The following is a 23,542-nucleotide window of genomic DNA, read 5'->3' on the forward strand; positions in this document are numbered from 1 at the left end:
ATTGATGACATATACTTAGGATAGATCATTAATAGTTGAGCGACTGGGGTCCGCCGCTCAGGACCCTGGCCAACCGGGAGTCTGCTACCAGCGAAGCTACTCTGACCCCTGTGTAGTGGCCATAGCATCGGCTTGCGCTCCATGTGTAGACATTGGGTGTTCCCGAGCAGCAGACCCCGGTCAATCAGCTATGGATGACCTCTTCTGAGTATTTCCCTGGAAAACCCCTTTAATAATGTCAAACATCCACAGATAGTCTTTACACGTCTGCACCTGCTACTGTAGACCAATAAAAGAAGACAACACTCCGCTATCAAAAATTCATAAAAGCTAAATATGCAACAATGTAACGTCTTTTTTCAAATAGAAACATAATTTCACATTCTAACAATTCTAAACCCCATCAAGCAGGTTTCTTCCGATTGAATCTTCCCCATAGATGTATATGAAGAATGTTGCTCAGGCCGCCAAGTCACGGTCAGATCTTCCTCACACTTGTGTTTGAGGTTACGTCTGTAAGTGCAAGCAGCGATATTCTTGCCACAAAATCAATGTTAATTACAATGGAACTTGCATGGACCCCATAGTAAGTTAATGAGGTCAACTGGTCTCCTTCGTATGACGGACCTGGTAGCATCATGGCTTTGGTTATAAATGGCCACCACAACCCAGCTGTGAACGGAGCATTATCTAGATTCTATGAACAGAAATACACAATATGGTGGCCCTTCTTGCTTTACCCTCAGGGGTCTTTCACACACTTTTCTCAGCATTTGTAAAGGATTGTAAGTACAGAAGGGTATCATCTCTCCTTAAGGAGAGCACCTAGGAGGTGAGTGAGGAGACTTATAAGGCCATGCATGCTCCTCTGGGAAATAAGAAGGATGGAACAATACCTCTGCAGCGCCACCTATTGGATGACAGAATTCCGGCAAATCAATGTTCAACCCTTTATAAAAAGACTGTAAATAATGCCATGAGTTTTTTTGATAGCACTTTGTGTGTTTTTTTTAATGTAGTTATATTTACAACATGCATTTTTCCTGGCGTTTTAAGTCCTACAGAGAAGCCCGTTTTAAAAAAATGCTAATCCAGAGCATGCTGTTTTTTGGAAGAAAAAAAAAAATCAAACCAAAAAGTTCAGTCTATAGTTCATTTTGGTATTAGTGTATCTTGACGTCACCGGAACAGATGGGTGGAGACAAGGCTCAGGCTGTTTGACAGCCAGGTTACAGCCCCCCCTTCCCTGATGATTGGCTGCAGGAGCTTGTTAGTGTAGGCGAGGACTTGGCACTGTGTAGTGGATGCAGCACGGCAGTCATGTAAGTTTGCGAGCGGCTCCCTTGCTTGCCTTTCCCTGCGCTTGCCTTCTCCTTTTCTGTAAGCAGCATTGCAGTTCTGTCCACCGCTGGGAGTGGCCCCCTACGCCACCCACAACCCTTGCATTAAGGAGGGGTGATTTCTGAAGGTGGTGCACGGCGCAGTTAGTGTCGCCTCCACTGCCGACCATCCTCCGGTGTGAGTGCCCCCTCCGCTGCCGAGCACACTTACATTTACGTGCGGTGATTGTGGAAGGTGGCAGCCGCCGCAGTCACTGCCCTCTCCACTGCCCAACACACTTTATTTTCCCTGCATGCCTTTGTGAAGGTGCCGGCCACTGCACAACCACCACAGCAGCGAGGCCAAGAACGCCAAAAGACATGGTACGGGGCAAGCAGGGAGAAGTCACCCATTACACGTACCGCAGTTACCTAGCCGGAAGGGGGTGGGCCTGTGATCACCTGCCGGGGAAAAACACACTCTGAAGGGCTGCTGACAGTAGGGGGCAAAAAGGGAGAACTGACAAGCTGGGTACTGCTGTATGTGGACGCCACCGGACTGCAGCCAATCATCTACTGGGGGTGTAACCTGGCTGTCAAACAGCTTGAGCCTTGTCCCCACCCATCAGTTTCGGTGACGTCAAGATACACTAATACCGTTCATTTTACATTTCTTTATTGGCTTGAAAGGTAATATTTGGTTGCAGTGTTCTTGTACCCTCCTTCCAAAAAGCACACAAAATGCCATGACAAAGGCCCAAAAAAGTACAGCTCTTTTCACAAGAGTGCTGTGTGTAAATCCAGTCATAAGCAGATGGATTCTGCATAACACCACAACACTGAAATAACCTCTTTAAAAAAGCGTAACGTAGAAATAAAAAGCACAAAGCAGGGAGCACCTTGATGTCTTCTACTTTACAGGTCTGAAATCACCACTTCTGAAGCCGCCGCTATTGTAAAAATAACATTCATATCAAGTTTTCATACCGCTGTGCGAGCTCAGCTGGGATCCCAAATGTCCTCTGCCTACTGGAAACCCAAAATTACTTCAATCTAAAAATCACAAAACAGCTAAATTGACCTATTCTGGGATCTGAAGGGTGAGATTATTACCTAGGAGCGAGTACATGCTGCGGACAGGCGGCATTCGGGCATCAATACCTGTTTTCATAATCAGATCTACAATGTGAGAACGGTCGGCACGTTGATTAAGAGCTGTTAGAACGACTTCCTTCCCAAATAACGGAAACGGCTTGGTAATTATTTTTAGACCCGCGCTGAATCTAGAGATCGCGGTGAATGCTCTTTCTAGCGTCCCCTTAGGTTTCATTACAAATCACATTTCAAGGATATACATGGCTGTTAATTTGCTGTTGATCTTCACACAATTGCCTTTTGTGCCTTCAGTCTGGCACTCAATGTGGCAATAACAATGACAGTAAATCCAGTAATGACACTACAGCAGGAGTCCCTGGAGCAAAGGCCAGCAACACAAGGCATTAACACACCATGTGTGGATACATTCAAATAACACCGGAATGTGACACCTAACCTTAGGGAACACGCTGAGCCACATACAAGAGCACACGGCCGGGCCGAGACAGCTACAGCTAGGATACAGCATTTTATTTTATTTTGGTCAGTATGAAAAAAAAAAACTAGAAAAATTCTAGACTGAGAAGAGACCAACGCTCAACATTGTAGAAAAGCAGAAAAGGTATAAAGTCACAAAAAACTAAGTACGCCCTCATTGAATTCTATAGTTTTATGCATCAGAACAGAATAAAAAAACACATCTGGTCCTTAGAAGGTCAACTCAAACGAACACTTGACAAATTACATTGTGCCATTATTTAACAAAATCTAGGCCAAAATGTAGAAGGAGGGAAGGAAAAATGAAGACTACCCTTACTGCTATCGTAGGTATTATGAGGGTAAGTAGCAGCCAGGTGCTGATAATCAAATGCCCTAGAATGAATTAACTGATCCTCAGCGAGTACGAGTACCTCTATAAAAACAGAGGTTTAGGCAGTTTGCTGGTCTGGAGCATTCAGGTGTGCGTTAACACAATACCAAGGAGAACTAACATCCGCAATGATCTTAGAGAAGCAATTGCTGAATCTTAAAGAGTGAGAAAGATTATTCACAAGTGGAAAACATTCAAAACAGTTAGTTTTCACGGGAAATTCATCCCAAAAGTCAGTCTATGTGATGCTCTGAGAAACTGCAAAAAGCCCAAGAGCTACAGGTGAGAGTCTAAAGGCCTCAGTAAAGGCCCATTTAGACACAACGATTGTCGCTCAAAAGATGAGCGATCACCTTGCGCTGCGAGTGGAGGATGCAGAAGACAAGCAGGGTGTCCAGCTCGGTTTTCCATACCCTGCACGGAGCGCTGGGCTGTACAACAGCCGGGCGCTCCGAGCAGAAAACAGCTGGATGCAGAAGATAAGCAGGGACACCTCGCTTGTCTTCTGCATCCAGCTGTTCCCCGTTCGGAGTGCCCGGCTGTGTAACGGAGCGGAGGAGGCAGAAGACAAGCGGGATGGCCCCACTTGTCTTCTGCATCCAGCTGTTCTCTGTACGGAGCGCCTGGCTGTTAAACAGCCAAGCGCTCTGTGAGGGGTATGGAGAACAGAGCTGGACAGCTCTGTTCTTTACTTAGCCTGTCATCAGATAGCGGGATACAGCTGAAACAATAGTATCAGCTGTATTCCGCTGTGAATCCCTGATAAGGCTCACCGTTGTCTTTCAGCATGCTGAAACACAACGATGAGCGACGGCTTAACGAAAACTGCACGATGTCAGTGCAGTTACACACAACGATTATCACTGAAAAGACAGCTTTTGAGATAATTTTGAGCGATAGTCGTTGTGTCTAAATGGGTCTTTAGGATGTTAAATGTTCACGTTCACGACAGTACAATTAGAAAAAAGACTGAACAAGTATGGATGTTTGGAAGGGTTGTCAGGAGAAAGCCTCTTTCTTTAAAGAACATGGCAGGACTGCTAAAGTTTGCAAAGTTGGATCTGAACAAACCACAATACTTCTGGAACAATGCCCTTTGGACAGACAAGGCTAAGGTGAGGGTGTTTGGCCATAATGTCCAGCACTACATTTGCCAAAAAACAAATATCTCAGTCAAGTATAGTAGTGGTCGGGTGAGGATGTGGGCTCATTTTGCAGCCACAGGATCTGGGCACCTTGCAGTCATTGACTTGACCATGAGCTCCTCTGTATAATAAAATGGAGTCAAATGTGAGACCATCTATCCAAAAGCTAAAGTTGGGGTCATAAAACAAAATAATGATCACAAGTACACCAGCAAATCTACAACAGAATGGTTGGAAAAAAAAGCATGAAGATGTTGCAGTGGCCCAAAGTCCAGACATCGACTCAGTAGAAATGCTGTGATTAATGAATGCCACGAAGCTCAATAAACTGAAGCAACACTGATAAGAAGAGTGGGCCAAAATTCCTCCAGAACAATGTGAGAGATTAAGGCCTCCTTCCCACGAACGGATTTCCGCCGCGTAATTCGCGGCGAAAATCCGCTGCGTTGCACGCAGCTATTAGGTTCTATTGAACCTAATAGCTCCATGCTCACGATGCGTAATTCCACCGCGGAATTACGCACCGCGATTTCTCCCGTCCTCACCCGCAGCATGCTCTATTTTCTGCGGGTGAGGACGGGCTGTACGCACTGACGGCTTCCATTGCAGTCAATGGAAGCCGTCCATTCACGCTATCTCCCGCTGTAACCAGCGGGAGATAGCGTGAAAAAACGCTTTCCCGCCCACCGCCGAGCGTCATATGACGCCAAATGACGCGGTCCGGCCGCGTCACGTGACACGGCTGGTGACGCGAGAGCGGTGGGCGGTGACGAGCGGTGACGAGCGGTGACGCGGCGGTGGTGGGCGGGGAAGCGATTTCACGCTATCTCCCGCAGGTAAGTATAGGGGCTCTGGGGGGCGCCGTGACGGGCTTCACAGCGGAATATTACGCTGCGGAGCCCGTCACGCTCGTGGGAAGGAGGCCTAAGGCCTCTTGTCCACGTTTCCCGCAGTGATAATCCGCACGTGGGTAACGCAGTGAACACTTTCCATAGGATAGCTATGTGAAAGCGCAGCCCAAATGTCCACGAGCAGAAAATCGCTTGCGATTTTCCGCTTGCGTTAAAAATCATGGCATGGTGCGATTTCCCGTGATTATCCGCGAAGAACCTATCATTATAGATAGTTTCATCGCGGAAAATTGCGGTACCAAAGTGCTCCCCGGCGGCTCCCGCAGCAGAAATCTGCGGTGGGATATCGCTACGCATGTGAACAGGCGGCCTAATTCATACAGAAAAAGATTACTTCACATTATTGCTAAAGGTGGTTCAACAAGCTATTGATTTCATGATGTAGATTTAATTTTTTCACACACTGCTTCTGCATTTTGATCTGTTTTTTTGTTAAACAAATATTGACAGATTGTAATGTGTCATGTGTTGTTGCTCATCTGAGGTTGTATTTATCTAGTTTCAAGATCTCTAAGATCCACATGCTTTTTTTTTAAAACTGTGCCTCGATATGTACAACCATAGAATTCAAAGAAGGGTGTAGGTGATTTTTCTCTTGACTGTATGAGTGCATACACCAGCACTTACATATTGGTTGAAATATATTAAAATATTTTATTTTTATTGTTAACTTAAAATGCATACTAATGTAAGCACAACGGAACAATAAGGACGAGGCGACATAGCTTCACCTGTTCACTGTTGTACTTGCAAGAAAACTGTGTTAGAACAGCATAATCATTAAAGGAGTTTTACAGGAAAGTGTCAAAGAATGACATTGTATGAATCAAGTTTTAAAGATAGATATTATTTAACCATTATTTTCCTTTTAGGTCCAATGTCCACGGGCGGATTTTAATTATACAATCCACGCTTGTTTCCCGCGCAGGAGATCCGCCAAACTATCTGCAGGGCAATTTAATGTACACGGATGTGATTTTTTTCCCCAGCGTGCGTATTGCAGGCATGGGAAGGAATCGCAGCATAGTCCATTTTTCTGCGGATCCCGCAGGGACGGCTTCCATTGAAGTCAATGGAAGCCGTTATATCTGCAGCAAAGCCATAGCTGTCATTGTGACTGTGCCACGGATCCGCGGGAGAGCAGTAGATTCAAACAAAAAAAAAGTGAGCACGACGCATGCTCGCAGAACGCCGCCAGGCAGAAGAAAGAATATCCGTCCGTGACGGAGGAGAGCCGCACAGCATCCGGACAAGTGAGTAAAATGTAATTTTTGGCCTCATGGCTGCGGGCACGGGTGGAAACCGTGCGTGCCCGTGGACACGATGCCTTAATCTTCAATGTCATAATCTATATGGAAAAAGCACATGCGTCCTTAAACCCAAAATAAGCTCTGCCCTTAAAAGAGCCCCATTGGGTCATTGTGCTGTGAACTCAGACCTGGGATGAGAATGGTTCACAACTGTACACTATATAAACCTCACTAGACACACGCAGATGTGCGCTGCATTATATATTTATTGTATAATCTGTATTCTATTTCTCTTTTCTATTGCCAACCACCATTAACAATTTCCGTTCAGCAGATTTTCACAGGACTCAATCGCTAAAGAAAATCCTGACATTCCTGATCTTCAGAAAATGTATTTTTTTTCCATTTTCAGGCATAAATATCATCATCTATTGAAAAGGTAAGAGAATTTCACAAAAGCTGACTACAAACCCCAAACAGTGACACAGCGAAATCAAAGTTAAACAAAATAATAAAAGAATTACGCTTATCTCCTCCATTGCATTAATTGTACTGACAGAAAACGGCTTTCATGCCAACACACAAACTGGGGTGGACTCCTATCACGGGCATGAGATAAAGAACAGCTATGCAGGCTGATCGACAATGCAAAACAATGTACTAAACACTGAAATGAGCGTGCAGGTTCAGGAAAGCCGACTACTGTGTGTGATCAACCTAGGGTGGTAAAAACAAGGCCTAGAAGCCCCAACAACATTACGCGGTACTACGTACAAACTCACAGACGTTCCCCCCAGCGCATGGAAATAGAACGATTTCAGTGATGGCTAAGTTGGTCTAATATGCGTTACCATAGGCTATGGCATGCATTTTCCTACAGATTCACCTCAGTCATTGAAAGGGTGTAATCCACTGACAGGCTATGGGCTTTAAATCCACTCCGCAGGTCAATTTACAAGTGGGATGTTTCCCGCAGCCGGTGGATGAGAGCTCCTAAATAGAGATGAGCGAGTATACTCGCTAAGGCACATTACTCGAGCAAGTAGTGCCTTAGCCAAGTATCTCCCCGCTCGCCTCTAAAGATTCGGGGGCCGGCGGGGGAGAATGGAGGGGAGATCTCTCTCTCTTTCCCCCGCAACTCACCTGTCACCGGCGCTGGCCCCCGAATCTTGGGAGGAGAGCGGGGAGATACTCAGCTAAGGCACTACTAGCTTGAGTAATGTGCCTTAGCGAGTATACTCGCTCATCTCTACTCCTAAAATGTCATTTACTTTGCTGCTATTGTAAAAACAATGGATTGTCCTCCCCCAAAAATGTTGATGGACAATCCAGTGTATCCACCTGGTGTTGGACGTGCCCTTGAGGCTGAAGCAATGGGAAGGAGTTTTCTGGAGCAATTAATTAAGCCTCACCATCTGGCAGTCTGATGAGAGAATCTAGGTTCGGTGGATACCAGTATTATAATTTCTGAATGAATCGGTAGTACCATGTTTCCCCAAAAATAAGAACTACCCTGAAAATAAGCACTAGCCTGATTTTACAGGATTTTCAGGGAGGCTTGAAAGATGAGCAATACCCCAAAAATAAGCCCTAGATACATTACATAAAAAAACAGGAATACATTACTGAGCAGGCTCGGTTCAGGTCCTTCCCGCTGCTCTCCAGAGCCCTGGCGCAGTCCTCGGCCGCCCACACAAGATCACTTCCTGATTACAGAATTCATAAATCCTGCCTCCAGGAAATGATGGCTGCGATTGGTTCTTCGAGCACTGCATTGATTGGTTCTTAAAGCACTGCTCAGCCAATCACAACCATTGCTTCGAGGAGGCAGGATTTATGAATTGGCTGAGCCACTGCTTAGTAAATTTATAAATCCCGCTTCCATGAGGCGATGGCTGTGATTGGTTCCTCGAGCACCACGGTTCAGCCAATCACTGCAGAGCTTTAAGAACCAGTTATGAATCCCGTAACCTGGAAGTGATCCTGTGTGGGCGGCCAAAGACTGCGCCAGCGCTCTGGAGAGCAGCGGGAAGGACCTGAACTGAGCCTGCTGGGTATGTAAAATAAGACCTTCTCCTAGGGACTCTTTTGGGTCAAAAAATAATATAAGACTGCATCTTATTTTTGGAGAGACAGGGTATCAACGGGAAAGTTAGTGTGAAAGAATATTGATTGTGCTTTGTTTTTAAGATTTGGGATGGGATTTTTTAAGAGGCATTTGGGTAGAAGTATGAACATATTACTAGACATACGTTTTGGGTTACAATTATGCAAAATTTATGGAATTCTTAAAGGGGTATTCTGGATAGTTGACGAAATTTCAAGTTTGCACCCTTCCACTGGGTGTATGAAAACTGATAGATTAGTGGGGGTCCGACCACTGAGACCCACACCGAACCCGAGAAAGGGGGGTCCCTCACATCTTAGTTTATTCTCCCACAACAATGAACAGAAACCCATTGCATAGACGCACTGCTGCTCCATTCAGTGTCAATGGGACTGCCGAGGACACCCAAGTACAGCAACGTGTAATAAAGCAATATAAGGTAATACTGGAATTTCTGTTTCAGGTTCAGCAGACTGACAGAACATTAATGAATAGCAGCTGAGCTCTTTACTGCCCACTTCATAAGACCTGGAGTTAAAAATATAAATTTCACCTTTTTTGCAATTGATGTAAAAGGGTTTTTCTGGGCTACTTTTATTGATGGCCTATTCTCAGTTGATTGCTCATCGTCATCAATAGCTGATCGGCTGGGGTCTGCTACTCAGGGGCAAGACCAATCAGGTGTTCGGGTACCGACTGTTACTGCCAAAACACAACGATACAGACCGCAAGCAGATTGCTCCGACCCCTGTATAGTGGTGGACACTAGTAACTGAAGGCACGTTAATTTTAATGGGAACTGTGCCTGCAGTTACCAGTGCCGGCCATTGCACAGGAGTTAAGGTGATCCATTTCTACTTCATACCCTGTTTTGCTGACAACGGGCGCTGGAACACCTGACCTGTGGGCCTCAGCCAATCAACTACTGATGACCTATCCTATGGATAGATCATCAGAAATAGCCTGAAAACCCCTTTAACCCTTTCCAATCAAATTTGTACCCTGGTTTTCCTAGGGGGCTTACTCTTTTACTGCCGTTATACAATAGCGCTATATGCTGGCTAAAGCCAGTACTGCATGAGGTGACACGTTGGATAGGCTCCGGCAGCAGAGAGGCTGGCAATATACAATAAGGGAACCCCAACGGATGTCTTCCAACATCAGAGCTGTACAGCCTTAAATCATAATGTCTTCAGAGGTCAGACAGTGGATTGGAAAGGGTTAAAGCCACAACAATGCAGGCAATCATTACAAAGTACAAGTTACAGTCCATCATACCAGAAATGTCACTCAGCAGGGACAAGGTGTTCTCAAAGTTGGTGTTGTTCCAATTAGATCCCACCTATTCTCAACGTAAAGGGGCTTTAAAGTAAAAATAAATCATTGGTGGCCTATCCTTTCAAGAGACAAAACTGACAAATCGTACTATTAAAAGGGGTTTCCCCTCATAACTATAATTCAGTTTAACACAAGAGTGCAGGATGTGCTGGACCTACGTAATGTACTGTCTGTTTCAGTCTCGCCCCAAGAACTGATCTCGGGGAGTATACCAGCCTGATTGTAAAAGTCTTCTTCATTGTCAATGAATATTCATTTTGTGCATTTCCTTATGGAGAACTTTTACAAGTACAAGTCAGGATGTTAGTCACAGATTAGAGCGACTCGGAGTACCGGCTACTTTGGGCTGTCAGCTCCTCGGTAGTTCTCTGAAGAGTTAGGATGAATGCCAGCTCTAATTCTGGAAGAGATTGGTGGTAGTGATAGAGCCGTTCACTCCACCTGCAGCTTAGTCCTCTCTAGGCAACATGAAGCAAAAAGTTGGCGGACTGGTTGTTTCAGAAAACATCTAATTGACAAGGTGCAGCCAGCCAAGATCCAATGTGCAGAACAAGACCTGATAAACTGGAACAGTCTCCAGGTAAGTCCTGAAGAGTCGGTAGAAGGTATCAGATGCAATGCTGGGGATCATTAGCCAGACAACTAACAGCACATCATCCAACGGAGCAGGACAGCTGAACCCCGAGCACAGCTGTGACACCACACTTAGATGTTACTTTTTGCATAATGATACATTGTACAATTGTGAAATCTACTTTCTGTAACAAATCCTCACAGTTTTCTTGCTTGTGGCCATTCCGTAAAACCCAGTATATACAGTACTGCTTCCCCAGGACAGGAAAGAAACAAATCTCACCCATAGTCACGTGATGGACACACAAGTGTACGGCTTGTTCAAAGACAAAGCACTTACACATATTACTATAATCAGCGCCGTAGAAAATGTCAGTTCATTTTTATTCATCTTCCTACAATCCCACAGCATACAACGTACTCCCAATGGCCAGTTTATTAGAGACCCCCATCTGGCCTTCAGAAGTGCAGCAATTCATCCCAGTATACATCTCACTAGCTGCTGAAATTGTTCTGCATAAATATGGGCCCATGCAGACAGGAAGCTTCTTGCAGTTGCAGATGGGGGTTATGGACATGCTCTGAACAGCCGATAGGAAGGGTTCATCAATTCATGCTTCTCGTACCAAATTATGACCATCCCATCATTGTGGTATGACAGAAAGCTGGACTCTTCTGACCAGGAAAGGTTTCTCCATCGCTCAGTGATCTAGTTTTTGCAGCCGTTTTCCCCACCAGTCTTATCTGTTTAGACTTCACTGGAACTGGTCATCTGCTGTTATAGCTCATCGGTGCTAATGAGTGGCAAGTTGTGTGTATATACATGTTAATGGAAGTACCACCACTGTAATCGTATGCAGTGTGTTTGACTGTGCACTGCCTGTTCATCAGAACGATTTTCGACATCCTTCTCCAAGCCTTTTTGTAGTCAGGATCCCCTTTCGCTGGATGCTCTTCCATGAGGACATCTGGTCATCAAGGTTGGCAGTTTTTTGAAGACTGGTCTTGACTAATCCAGCACCAATGAGGCCTCATTTGAAGTCGCTCAGATCACTTGATTTTACCATAGTAAAGTGGACTCACATTGAAAACGGTCCACATAAAACTTGCTGAAATTATTCTGTGCAGCACCCTGAGGTTGTTTCCTTAGGCTACCTACATACGGGCGAGCGCGATATAGTGACCATGCGATTTACCTCCGAACACAATGCGATTTTCAAGTAAAAACGCCTCGCATCGCATTTGTAAAATTCCAATCCTTTTGCGTGACTTTCATACGCGATTGGAAGGGTTTCCCATTGATTTCAACGGGAAACCTTGCATCTGAGAACCATGCAATGCATTAAAGGTGCCATTCAAAATCAACGGGCGATGCGTTTCGAGGAACTTGAAGAGATACAACATGCAGCTGGTGTATATGGCTCCATTCATATTTACACAGCGCACAAATCTCACGTGAGTTTCTCAGCCCTGTGAAAGCGGCCTTACAGTGAGGCCGGATTCATACGAGCGTATACGTATTTGCACACGCATTTGTGCTGCATTTTTGCTGAATGGGGGTTGCCTTCCTCTGGATCAACATTTGGGGGTTAATAGGCTTAACTAGATGGACATGTCTTTTTTCAGCCTTACATACTATGTTACTGTGTGTTGCGTATTTGTGCGGGCAAGTACGTTTTTCTGTACTATGCTCTCAGCCATTGAAATAGCCCGATATCTTAAAGACTGTAACATGTGTTCTTCGCCTGTGCACATGTGCTGGAAAATAGAGCATGCTGTGCATTTTTGGCACGACCGAAATGCGCACGCAAAATACGTGCCTGTGAACGTACCCATTGCAATGAATGGATTCTATTCTCTGTGTATTGTGCGTGCAAATACGCCTGTGTGAATTCGGCCTGAAACTCCAATCGTGAAAGAACAGGTGTTCCTAATAAAGAGGCCGTGCGATGCATTTTACAGCTCCTTGAGCGAGATCCACATTCATCCTCATGTTCCCAGTTTCATGAAACAAAAGCAACAACTACAGTGAAGACTGACAAACTGGAAGATCAGTAATAAAAAGGAGGCAAGGAATAGAATTGTGCATAAATGAAAAGGAATTTCCAGACCCCGCTGTCTCTGTGGAATGACAACCATTAGCGGTTTAACATGCTATTAGCTTGTGACATTCATTTCAGGCACCCTACCAACTGCAAGTCTAAATTATTTCTTCTTTATCCACACATTGTAGAAAGAATCGGAACAATTCATCAACTTCACCAGCGGCAGCATTCTCCTGTCTTGAGTCAGCAATGTCACACAGGACAATGTTATTGAGACAGGAAGAGTAATGCTCAGAAAGACTAACCTGCAGTTGGGCGGAGGGTCCAGGGTGATGTCTGCCAGCTCCTTCTGAATCCTGCAGCAAATAGAAGCAATAGTTAGAATTAATGCACTGAAAACCAACCACCTGCAGGGAATATGTGACATGGCAGACGTAATAATCAGAGAGTATCTAGCTAGCTGGTGCATCCATAGGCTGGAGACTCCATGTAGCGCTGACTACAATCTAGTCCGAAAGGCACAGAAGTCTTTTTACAAGGACCACTAAAATCTTAAGTCAACTATCTTACATAAAGTAGGCAGTAATCAGTAAGGCCCCACACTCCTTATCTACATCAACATAGTCAGTCTTTATTACTGATGGCAAGGGTGTCTTTACATCACACCATGCCATCTCTCGATGCATCTTCACATATATGCGTTTTGTAGCCCATGTGAAAGAGGCCTTACAGTTGCTGTGATAACAAATACGGCCGGCTGCTCATGACCGGGTCAGATTCCGCATGCGTGTGCCCGCAGTGGAATCCGACCCTGTGTCCGGCCGGTATCTGCGTGTACCTGACATCATTCTTCTTTTTCTGTACTGCGGATGGTCCGCACAGCGAGCCGTCCAACATGCGCAGTACAGATTGTTTTTTAATCCCTGCTTTTCCCATATCCGTGCGGAATCTGCACTAAAATAGACCATGCTGCGATTTTTCCTCTGTGTAGAGGGAAAAAATGCTTTTCCATAGCATGCTATGGCAGGTATTGGCTGCGGGATCCGGAGGTGGACGCTCGCTCCGAATTCCGCAATGCAAATCAGGCTGTGTGCAGCCGGCTTAAGGTTTAGCGATTTTTTTTGTTTTGATTCCTTTTAATATAAATGCAAAAAAAAAAAGATTTTCTTTAACTTTTAGTATTATTTATCTTTTACAATAATACAACACTTTTTTTTCAACTTATTTTAACTTTCAGTCTTCATAGAGAACTTGTTTGATCGCTTATACCATATACTGCAATACTTCAGTATTGCAGTAAATGTTACTTCTGCCGGCATTCTATTAGGAAAGGCCACAAGCACATCCTGATAGGCACAAATAAATGGCATACCTGAAGGGCTTCAGAAGGCCCTGGGCTGCCACAACAACCAAACAGCACTACGCGATGACATGGTGAGGGGGCTGTTCAGGACCCCCGAATGCCAATCAGAGCATTTAAGGAGTTAGCAGCTGTAATCAGCTCTCACACTGATGGCGGGTGTTGCAGATAGACAGCCGGCACCTGCTGTTGTATGGAGCGCAATCAGATCCTGATCCCCCTCCATACAAACCCTGCACCCTGAGGGCATACATGTACAATCTTTAGAGTGAAGAGCATTAAAAACTATAGGGAGAAAAAAAAGGAACCCCTCCCATCAAAACCTCTAGCAGCAGACACTGGAAAACTCATTACTGCGTTGGTAGTCAAGCAGTGTGCGGATCCCATCATTCCCAAGGAAAAACACGTATGACCATATAAGATAAGAATCCCCGGGGCTCCATTACTGCGTTTTTCTTCCTCTAGATCATGGCCATATCCACTGCCCAGTAGAAACCATTGCCTAAAATGCTTTCAAGAACTACATTACTTATTGTAAAGGGACTATTACTGAATATGGGAACCATTTCCACTACAATTCTGGACAATTGCCAGACAATGGTTTCCGTCTTGGCCAACTTTAGAAATGATTCATTTATGTAGTAAAATTAAACACAAGCTGTGGGAAAGTTTGAGAACGCCTGCAACTTGTACATAAGGGTTTATAGTGGCTTCCCTGGCTCTGGTAGGTCTCAGTCCAAAGGTCACTTTCCACATATCCACATGTGACACACGTCATTTGGCACCTACAGTAATCACGGTTTATTGGCCAGATTATTCTGTTACTATCCAGAAAATATGTTTTGCTCAACTGACTTATAAAAAAAAGTTGTAATGACAACACAGAAAGTAATCTAGGAAGCCAAGGGGCACTAATATTGTAACTAGTGTGCAGCAGGCAGTTAGGCTCCAGCAATAAACTTCTAGATACCTTGTCTATCTGACTGCTGAGATCTACCCAGTGCTGGCATACACATCCGATAAGTGGAAAGGATCATCTACAATGTAATGTGTGAAGAGGACCTCCACATATCACATGACAACAAAGTGCTGGTAAGGCCGGCTGCACACAACCGGGTCGGATTCTGTGCCCGGCCGGTGACCCAGCGTACCTGTCTTTTCGTCCTCTTTTCTGTACTGCTGATGGTCAGCACGGCTCTCCGTCAAACGTGTGCAGTACATATTTTTTTACTCCTGCTTTTCCTTTGTCATCATCTAGCGATGATGCGGAATCTGCGACCTTTCCGCAATTTCAATTGCGGAAGAGCTGTGGGTCGGACGGCTTCTATTGACTTCAATGGAAGCTGTCCACATGAAATCCGCGCGAAAGTAGTGCATGTTGTGATTTTTTTGCCACTGGCGGAAAATCACAGCCGCTGTTCGCTCACACGAGCAAACAAGTGGATGCTCTATTGGTTTGAATTGGTGCGGAATGTGGATTCCGCAATTCAGACCCCGCGCCCTTAGGCTGGGTTCACAGTGGCACTTATGCATTCAGTTGTTCGGGTTTGTTATAGGAGCTAAACAACTAAAAAGCTGGAAATACCAGATCTGACCAGCACCAGATAGGCCCCACTATAATGGGGTCCATTTGGCTTGCAGTGTTTGGCTGTCAGCCACAGCAGAGGATCGCAGAGCGCCTCCCATTGTTTTTAGTGGGGAGACATCACATTGCATTGCACTCGTGTGCACCTAGCACGCGGTGCGATGCTGCTGCCGGGGTCATTGAACAGCGATGGCACGCCCAAAGAAAGGACATGCTGAAATTTGTTTCCCGTGCTCATTTGTATAACCCCATTAAAATTCGCACGAGATTTATGCGTCTCGCAGCACACAAATCTCACACAATTTTCTCGGCTATGTGAAAACAGCCTTAGGCTTCTTTCCCACTTTCCCATGAGTGTATCACATGGCTGTATTCCTGAGACGTCGGGCCCAAAAGATAGTCCTGGAACTCTTTTGGGCCGGAATACGTCAGCCGCCACATGGGCTCCTATGGGAGCCCATGGCAGCAGCCGCAGGTGGGAGGTGGCAGGGAGTTAGCCATCAATGTGAGGAGGTGGGACGGGTTGGCGCTTAGCTCCGCCCCCTCCCCACCCCATTGCAAAGAACGAGCAGGGAGGAAAAGAGAGGTGAGCCTGCGATGGGGAGAAAGGGAAAAGGGGCGACGGCATGGTAGTCTCGGCGCATATGCGCTGGGACCCATGCCGTCTGAACGTTTGATTTGTGCGCCTGCTCACTAATTTTATCTCTCCCAACATAGCGTATAACGGCCGGCTGTTATACACTCGTGGGAAGAAGCCTTAAGGAGAAGCGACTGACTTGAATGTTCTTCACTAGGGTGATTGACATGAAGTCCAATAAAGTGTCTGCCCCACGATTACCAACTAATGGTACAGCCTCATGTAGCCACCACCAGGAGACAGAAAATCCCGCAGACGTCCAAGCCAATGCGGTTTTCGAATTGACTGTTTAAAAGCTCATTGTTAATGGATTGTTGATTGATCGTGCCTGTGAGGTTCTGCAGGTGCCTGCCCGCAGCCATTACACTAATTAACAAGAAAGCTTTTTTTGTTTCTGAGAATTAGGCCGGGCTCATACAGGCTTGGGCTGCATTCCCACGAACGTATATCGGCTCGGTTTTCACGCCGATATACGTCGTCCTCATCTGCGGGGGAGGGGGGGGGGGAGTATGGAAGAGCCAGGAGCAGGAACTGAGCTCCCGCCCCCTCTCTGCCTCATCTCCACCGCCTCTCCGCCCCTCTGCACTATTTGCAACGAAAGGAGGCGGGACGGGGGCGGGGCTGAGTTCCAAGAATTAGCCCCGCCCCCATCCCGCCTCTCCCCATTGCAAATAGTGCAGAGAGGCTGAGAGGGGGCGGAAGCTCAGTTCCTGCTCCTGGCTCTTCCATCCTCCCCCCCCCCCCTGCAGATGAGGACGACGTATATTGGCTCGGTGTGAAAACTGAGCCGATATACGTTCGTGTGAATCCAGCGTTAAGCGCATTTCAGCCGCGCAATTATGCTGCATATTTGTTTGACCGAAAAGGCGCTTTCCAAGCATCTTTCGCCTGCTCCCACGTGTATTTACGAGCAGTAATGCATCGTGCGTGCACACAAGAAAACATGCAGTCACATTGATTTTCTGCGTATATGCAGGTTTTCTACATTTATTGTGCACTTTTACACAAGCCCATTATTTCAATAGGCTCTTGCGATACGCAAATGCGCACAAGATTGGTCATAGGGCTTATTCAGACGAACGTATATCGGCCGGGTATTCGCGCCGGACAATATACGGTGTCGCTATCTGCAGGGGGAGGGACTGGAAGAGCCGGGGTCAGTGCACTGAGCTCCGGACCCCTCTCTGCCTCTCGACACTATTTGCAATAAGTGGAGACGGAGCTAAGTTCTGGAGTAGCTCCTCCCCCTCCCATTGCAAATCGTGCCGAGGGGCGGAGAAGGGTCAGGAGCTCAGTGCACTGCTCCCGGCTCTTTCAGCCTCCCCCCCTCTGCAGAGAGGGACACCGTATATCGGCCGGCATGAATACGCGGCCGATATACGGTCGTCTGAATAAGCCCATATAGTGTATTTTTCACACGAACACACATCACGTGAAAAAATACACTCATGTGAACGAAGCCATTGAAATCAACAGGTTCTATTCACTGTGTATTATGTGCACAAAATTTGCGCACATAATATGCTGCGCAAATACGCTTGTGTGTACAAGCCCTTAAATACTAGTGTTGTGTCACATAGGTCACATGAAACTGGTAGTGTGCATTTACTGAGTCATAACTTTGGTTTAGTACCGACTGAGCTACATTTGTCATATATCCTATGCAGCAGATCACAGCACGCGTCACACCCAATCGTGGGGTTCTTCTTCAGGCTTAAATGAAATAGATCCCAAGAAGCATGCATATTTATATACACATACCTATGACAAGGCACAGACATGGATGTGATTGTTTTGCACTTAAAGGAATACTGCAACAGAAACATTTTTAACTAGACACTGATAAGGGAGTGAAAGTTTTATGGTCCCTGAATTAGTGTTGGGGGGTCACCAGGCCAGCAGTGTTTTCTGTGCTGTTTCTCATACCTCCCTTTTACGCATAAATCCTTGTGAAAAATTTAACCCACCATTCAAAGTGTCAAAAGTTGTTATAAATTTATATTCCCAAATTCTTCTATGGCTTTGTGACCTGAAACTGCCCTTCAGTATCATAACTCTCATATCTTTTAGGTCGTGTCCGTGGCTAGAAAAGTGCTCGGCCACGGGTAATTCTATCTTTCTCTATTTAATTGTGTGGCGATGAGATGCGTGAATGGGAGGTATGAGACATCTAAAGACTGCTGGCCTGGTGAACACCCTCAAGTAATTTAGGGACCATTAAACTTTCACTCCCTCATCAGTGTCTAGTTAAGAAGGTTTGTGTTTCTGTTGCCGTATTCCTTTAAGCGCAAACCAATCACATCCACATCTGTGCCTTGTCATAAGTATGTGTGTATATATATATATATAATATATATATATACCTCTTCGGATCTATTTTATTTAAGCCTGAAGAAGAACCCTGCGTTGCTCGAAAGCTCGCACTAACCTCATGTATTTTTGTTAGCCATTAAAAGGTATCATATCTACAGGATTTCTTGGTTTCTCTTGCTGAGAACAATCACATTTTGCTCTACTGACTAACAAAACCCTTTTTTTCATCAATCGTGGCAGATTGCGCACAGTGCATGCATCTGTTTGTCTTTGCAGGTTTGGATGTCTGAAGTACACTTTCTGTTGTTTGCAAGTATATACTTGCAACCTCTGGAGGCTCTGGGAGAACTGATGACTATACTTTGTTTGTCTGATTGTCTCTTGCAAACAACAGAAAGTCTACTTCAGATTGTTAAACTTGTAAAAGCAAACAGATGCGCAAGGACACAATTGTTTCCAATCTGATACAATTAGGTGTGATATATGTAGTGATACGCTGCAGAGGACCAGCTAAAATATCAGCTCTATTGGTGCAAAACAAAAGTTATGACTCAATAAAAGAATATTACTAGTTACATGTGACCTATGCAACACAAACCTAGTGTTAAAGGGCCACGAACGTTTCCGACATGTGCTCATCTAATAGTCTGTGTGTGTCTCATCAATCAGTACATAAATACAGCACCTGCTATGTGCACTTACCTTTATATTGTAGGCATCAGGCTGTATGTGCATGGGCTACAAAATCTTGCTACAAAACATCGCTCATGTGAAAGAACCCATTGGAAACCCTGGGCTTCACCTTGTAGCAATGTTTTGTAGCGAGATTTTGCAGCCTGTGCGTTTGCAGCCTTAGATGTGTCTTAAGTTTGCTGCGGCCGACACAATTCTTATTGGATTTCTCTTTATTAGTTTCTTTCCTAGCCCTTGTGTGTATATAGCGATCTCTATATATGCTGTGACCATACAAACACACAAGACCTAGTAAAGCAACTAATAATGATCAATGCAATAAGAATGATGCTGTTTTGCCCACAACAAACTGGAGACACATATAATGCCTACAACATAAAGACAAGTGCACATACCAGGTTAGGTAAACAGAAGATCAGGAGAGGCAAAGATTGTGTACACACTGACTGCAGATCTGAGAGCAGTGTGAGTTCAGGGAAGACGAACCTGTGAAGAAAGTCCTTCCTGCCTAGCTAGTAAGAAGTCCTAATGTCCCAGTTGCTACAGAAACGGCAACTCAACCTTGATTTACAGTGGTGAAACAAAGCTTAATTACAGTATTTTAGGAGATTGATGAGACACACACAGGCTTTTAGATGAGCATACGTTGTCTGAAAAGTCAGTGCCCCTTCACATTTCCATTTATTTTTGCCACCTAGTATTATTTGTGTTTAGGTTAGGCTGGGTTCACACAGGGCGGAATTGCTGCGGATTTCCTGTGTTTTGCCATTGCAGATACGCAGGACAGAAAAACCGCTGCGTTTGCAGTACAAGCCAAAGTCAATTTGTTTTGGCAAAAAAAGTTGTTCTCACAGAACGAAATATTCCCGCACTGCGGAATTGTTGTTGTGTCGCGGTTTTTGAAGACGCAGCATGTGAATTCTTTGGATGTTTCCGCTGCGTTTTTTTGTCCATAGGCCTTCATGTAAGGAGCAAATCTGCTCTATAAACCGCTGGAAATGATGTAAAAAGTGCTGCGGATTTAAACGCACATCACTACCTGCGGAAATTCAGTGCATAAAAACCGCACATAATACGCTACAATAAACGCAAGAACAAATTAAGCTCTTCAGCGGCTTTGCCGCATAACCTGAAATTTTGTGGAATTTCCACACAGAAATCCCGCCGCAAATCCGCAAAGAATCCGCCCCGTGTGAACCCAGCCTTAAGGTTGCTTCATTTGAATTAGGTATTAGTGCATGAAAGGAATTTTTTGAATAAAGTGTTTTTTTTTCTGGCCACAAACCCAAAGTTTAAAGCTACTGATAGATATTTCCTAAATGCTTGTGACCTAAGACATTAAGAACTAAGGCTGGACTCTCACGAATGTGTTGTATTCCGCATGCAGGAGGCCAGCAGCAGATTCCGTCTGTAAGCCCAGACGGTGACCCTGCGTTCCTGATTAAACTGTACTGCGTATGACATGCGCAGTACAATTATTTTTACTTCTTTGTTTCTATTTCCCACACCGTTGCTTAGCGATGATGGGGATACCTGAAGCCTATACACAATGTTAATTGCATATGGGCTGCAGTTCGGACATCTCCATTGACTTCAATGGAGGCCATCTGCATGGAGTCTGCAGCAAAATACAGCATGCTGCGATTTTTCTTCCACTCACAAAATACACAGTTCGTATCCGCGAGTGTGAAGGAAAAAAAAAAAAGACGAAACCACATGCCTTTTTGAAGACTGCGTTTTGCTTTGGCAAATCTGTTCGAACAGTGGATGTGGATTCTGCAATTAAAATCTGTCTGTATGAGACCCCCTTAAGGGTTACAGCCTGGGAACAAAAGGTTTGTTACACGGCGAGATCAATCAACTATGGATTTTTAAAATCTTAATTGTCAGGCCCCATAGCAGCGGCTATGCAATGCTACATCGCCGGCGTAATGAAGACCTTATACGTCTCCTTCCTGCTGGATCCGATTCTGGCCCTGCTTTGGCTCAAAAACTGCTACAAAAAAGTGAAATTCCAACTTGGTTCCTGGAATTAAGATCTGCATTGGGCTATATTTTGTCTAAAATATTTAAGCTGTATTTAGGTTTACTTTCAAAGGATCTCCACCAGCAAGGCTACATTCACATTACATGAATACTTCCAGTGCCACTTTAGTCTAGGATATGTGTCTTCCATATCAAAAACTGCATGGGGATAAAAACCTGGACAGAATCAAAGTCTAATAAGTGAGACAAAATACCTCCTCGGTCTCCGTTTCACGTTTTCCATCCCTGTCTTTTTAGCTGTATAGAAAAGCACTGAAGAAAGCAGTCTTCTAAAAATACTGGCAAGAATGGAAACCATGTAAAACAGAGACTAAAAAGGTCTCGGTCCCACATACTTCACCCTATGGCGCCATCCAGGTTTCCGTCGCTATACAGTTTGCTGCATCGAAGACAGAAACTCAAGGTTAAATTGGCGCTGGAAGTAAAAACGTAATGCAGTGTTTCCCAACTTCAGTGCTCAAGTCCCACCAACAGGTCATGTTTTCAAGATATCCTATAGTAAGAACATCTGTGGCAATATCGGAGGCACTGACAGTAATTACATCACCTGTGTAATCCAAAAAAACATGACCTGTTGGGGGTCCCTGAGGACTGGAGTTGGGAAATACTGGCATAATGTGAAAGTAGCCCGATTTGTACCAAACATTAAACAAATGGGATCCTTAACAAGCAAACATCTGCAGATCTCTACAATAATATTTTTGTTACTTCCAGCTTTTGTATCAGAGCTAAGAAACTAAAAATATACATGTCTAGAAACAATGTTACTTTATAATAACACCACAAGTATTAGTTTCTGTGCGCCTGCTTTCACTGTATGGACTTGTCAGAGTGTAGTTGTAGTTTAATTTTAAGACAAAACAAGAGCAGATCTGGGAAAAAGTGCCGGTCTTTAATTTATCTGCTTTACCTTATCGGTCTCTTTTTAGACTTTTAGTATATAATGGAACTTTTCCATACTTTTAAGACAACAGCAGGGCAGGATTCTGAATGCACAAGTATGCTAAGAGGAATTGTCTCATCAACACAACCCCTTTACCCTAAGTCCCATTAGGACATACTTGTATCACAGAGGTCTCCCAAAGCCAACATCCGCTAAGATTGCCCCCATTCCTATGGACATGACTGTGTATTACACCTTTAACTGGTCAGCATGTAATACTATATGTATGGGCAAAATAAACCACCAGAGAGAACAGCTCATTTCCAGGCGTTCTAGGAGCCAGAAAATTAAGATCATTAAGGTGTGTGTGTGTGTGTGTGAGAGAGTGTATGTGAGAGTGTGTGTGAGAGTGTGTGAAAGTGTGTGTGTGAGAGAGTGTGTGTGTGAGAGAGTGTGTGTGTGTGTGACAGTGTGTGTGAGAGAGTGTGTGTGTGTGAGTGTGTGAGAGAGTGTGTGAGAGAGAATGTGAGAGAGAGTGTGAGAGAGAGTGTGAGAGAGAGTGTGAGAGAGAGTGTGAGAGAGAGTGTGAGAGAGAGTGTGTGTGTGAGAGTGTGTGTGAGAGAGTGTGTGTGAGAGAGTGTGTGTGAGAGAGTGTGTGTGAGAGAGTGTGTGTGAGAGAGTGTGTGTGAGAGTGTGTGAAAGTGTGTGTGTGAGAGAGTGTGTGTGTGAGAGAGTGTGACAGTGTGTGTGAGAGAGTGTGTGTGAGAGTGTGTGTGTGAGAGAGTGTATGTGAGAGTGTGTGTGTGTGTGTGTGTGTGTGTGTGTGTGTGTGTGTGTGTGTGTGACAGTGTGTGTGAGAGAGTGTGTGTGTGTGTGTGGTCAGATTTAATCTATTGATGGCCCATCCTATAGCAGACTGTGGGGGTCCAGCACCCGGCATCCACACCCATCAGTAGTATGATCGTCTGTGCTTGTACAGCATACTGAGCTGTGGACTTCCAGCTCAAATGGGCCCATGCAATAGAACTACAGTTATGATCAATAGGTGATCGACAGGGGGGTAAAAAAAAAAAACAACACGGATTGCAATCACATGATGAGAGTTCGATCCGATTTCAACACAAGTAACCATGGAAACCATAAAAAATAAAAGTAGTAAGATGCGATTTTTTTTTATGTGTACGTGGAAAATGCACTAAAGAAAAGTAGTAGCATGGAAAAAAAAAACGCAGGAAAATAGTTTGCAAAATTGAACCGATTGATACGGTACGAGTTAGCAAACAGTCATATGAATATGCCTTAGCATTGTGTAAATTAGGGCCGAGAGGGGGAGGAAATGTATAAAGCAGAGATATAAGGAATAAACGACTG

At 44.8% G+C, this 23,542-nt stretch overlaps 1 protein-coding gene across 1 annotated transcript in view; it reads right to left on the reverse strand.

Annotated features, from left to right (window-relative positions):
• The window catches only part of UBE2E1 (ubiquitin conjugating enzyme E2 E1), a 45,544-nt gene that overhangs the window by 17,903 nt on the left and 4,099 nt on the right, over positions 1-23,542 (reverse strand). Inside the window, exon 2 of the mRNA XM_066584570.1 lies at positions 12,960-13,010. Within this exon, the coding sequence (XP_066440667.1) occupies positions 12,960-13,010 (51 nt within the window). The remainder of the gene's footprint in view (positions 1-12,959; positions 13,011-23,542) is intronic.

This window comes from Eleutherodactylus coqui, chromosome 12 (assembly GCF_035609145.1).
Source record: "Eleutherodactylus coqui strain aEleCoq1 chromosome 12, aEleCoq1.hap1, whole genome shotgun sequence".
Taxonomy (NCBI): domain Eukaryota; kingdom Metazoa; phylum Chordata; class Amphibia; order Anura; family Eleutherodactylidae; genus Eleutherodactylus; species Eleutherodactylus coqui.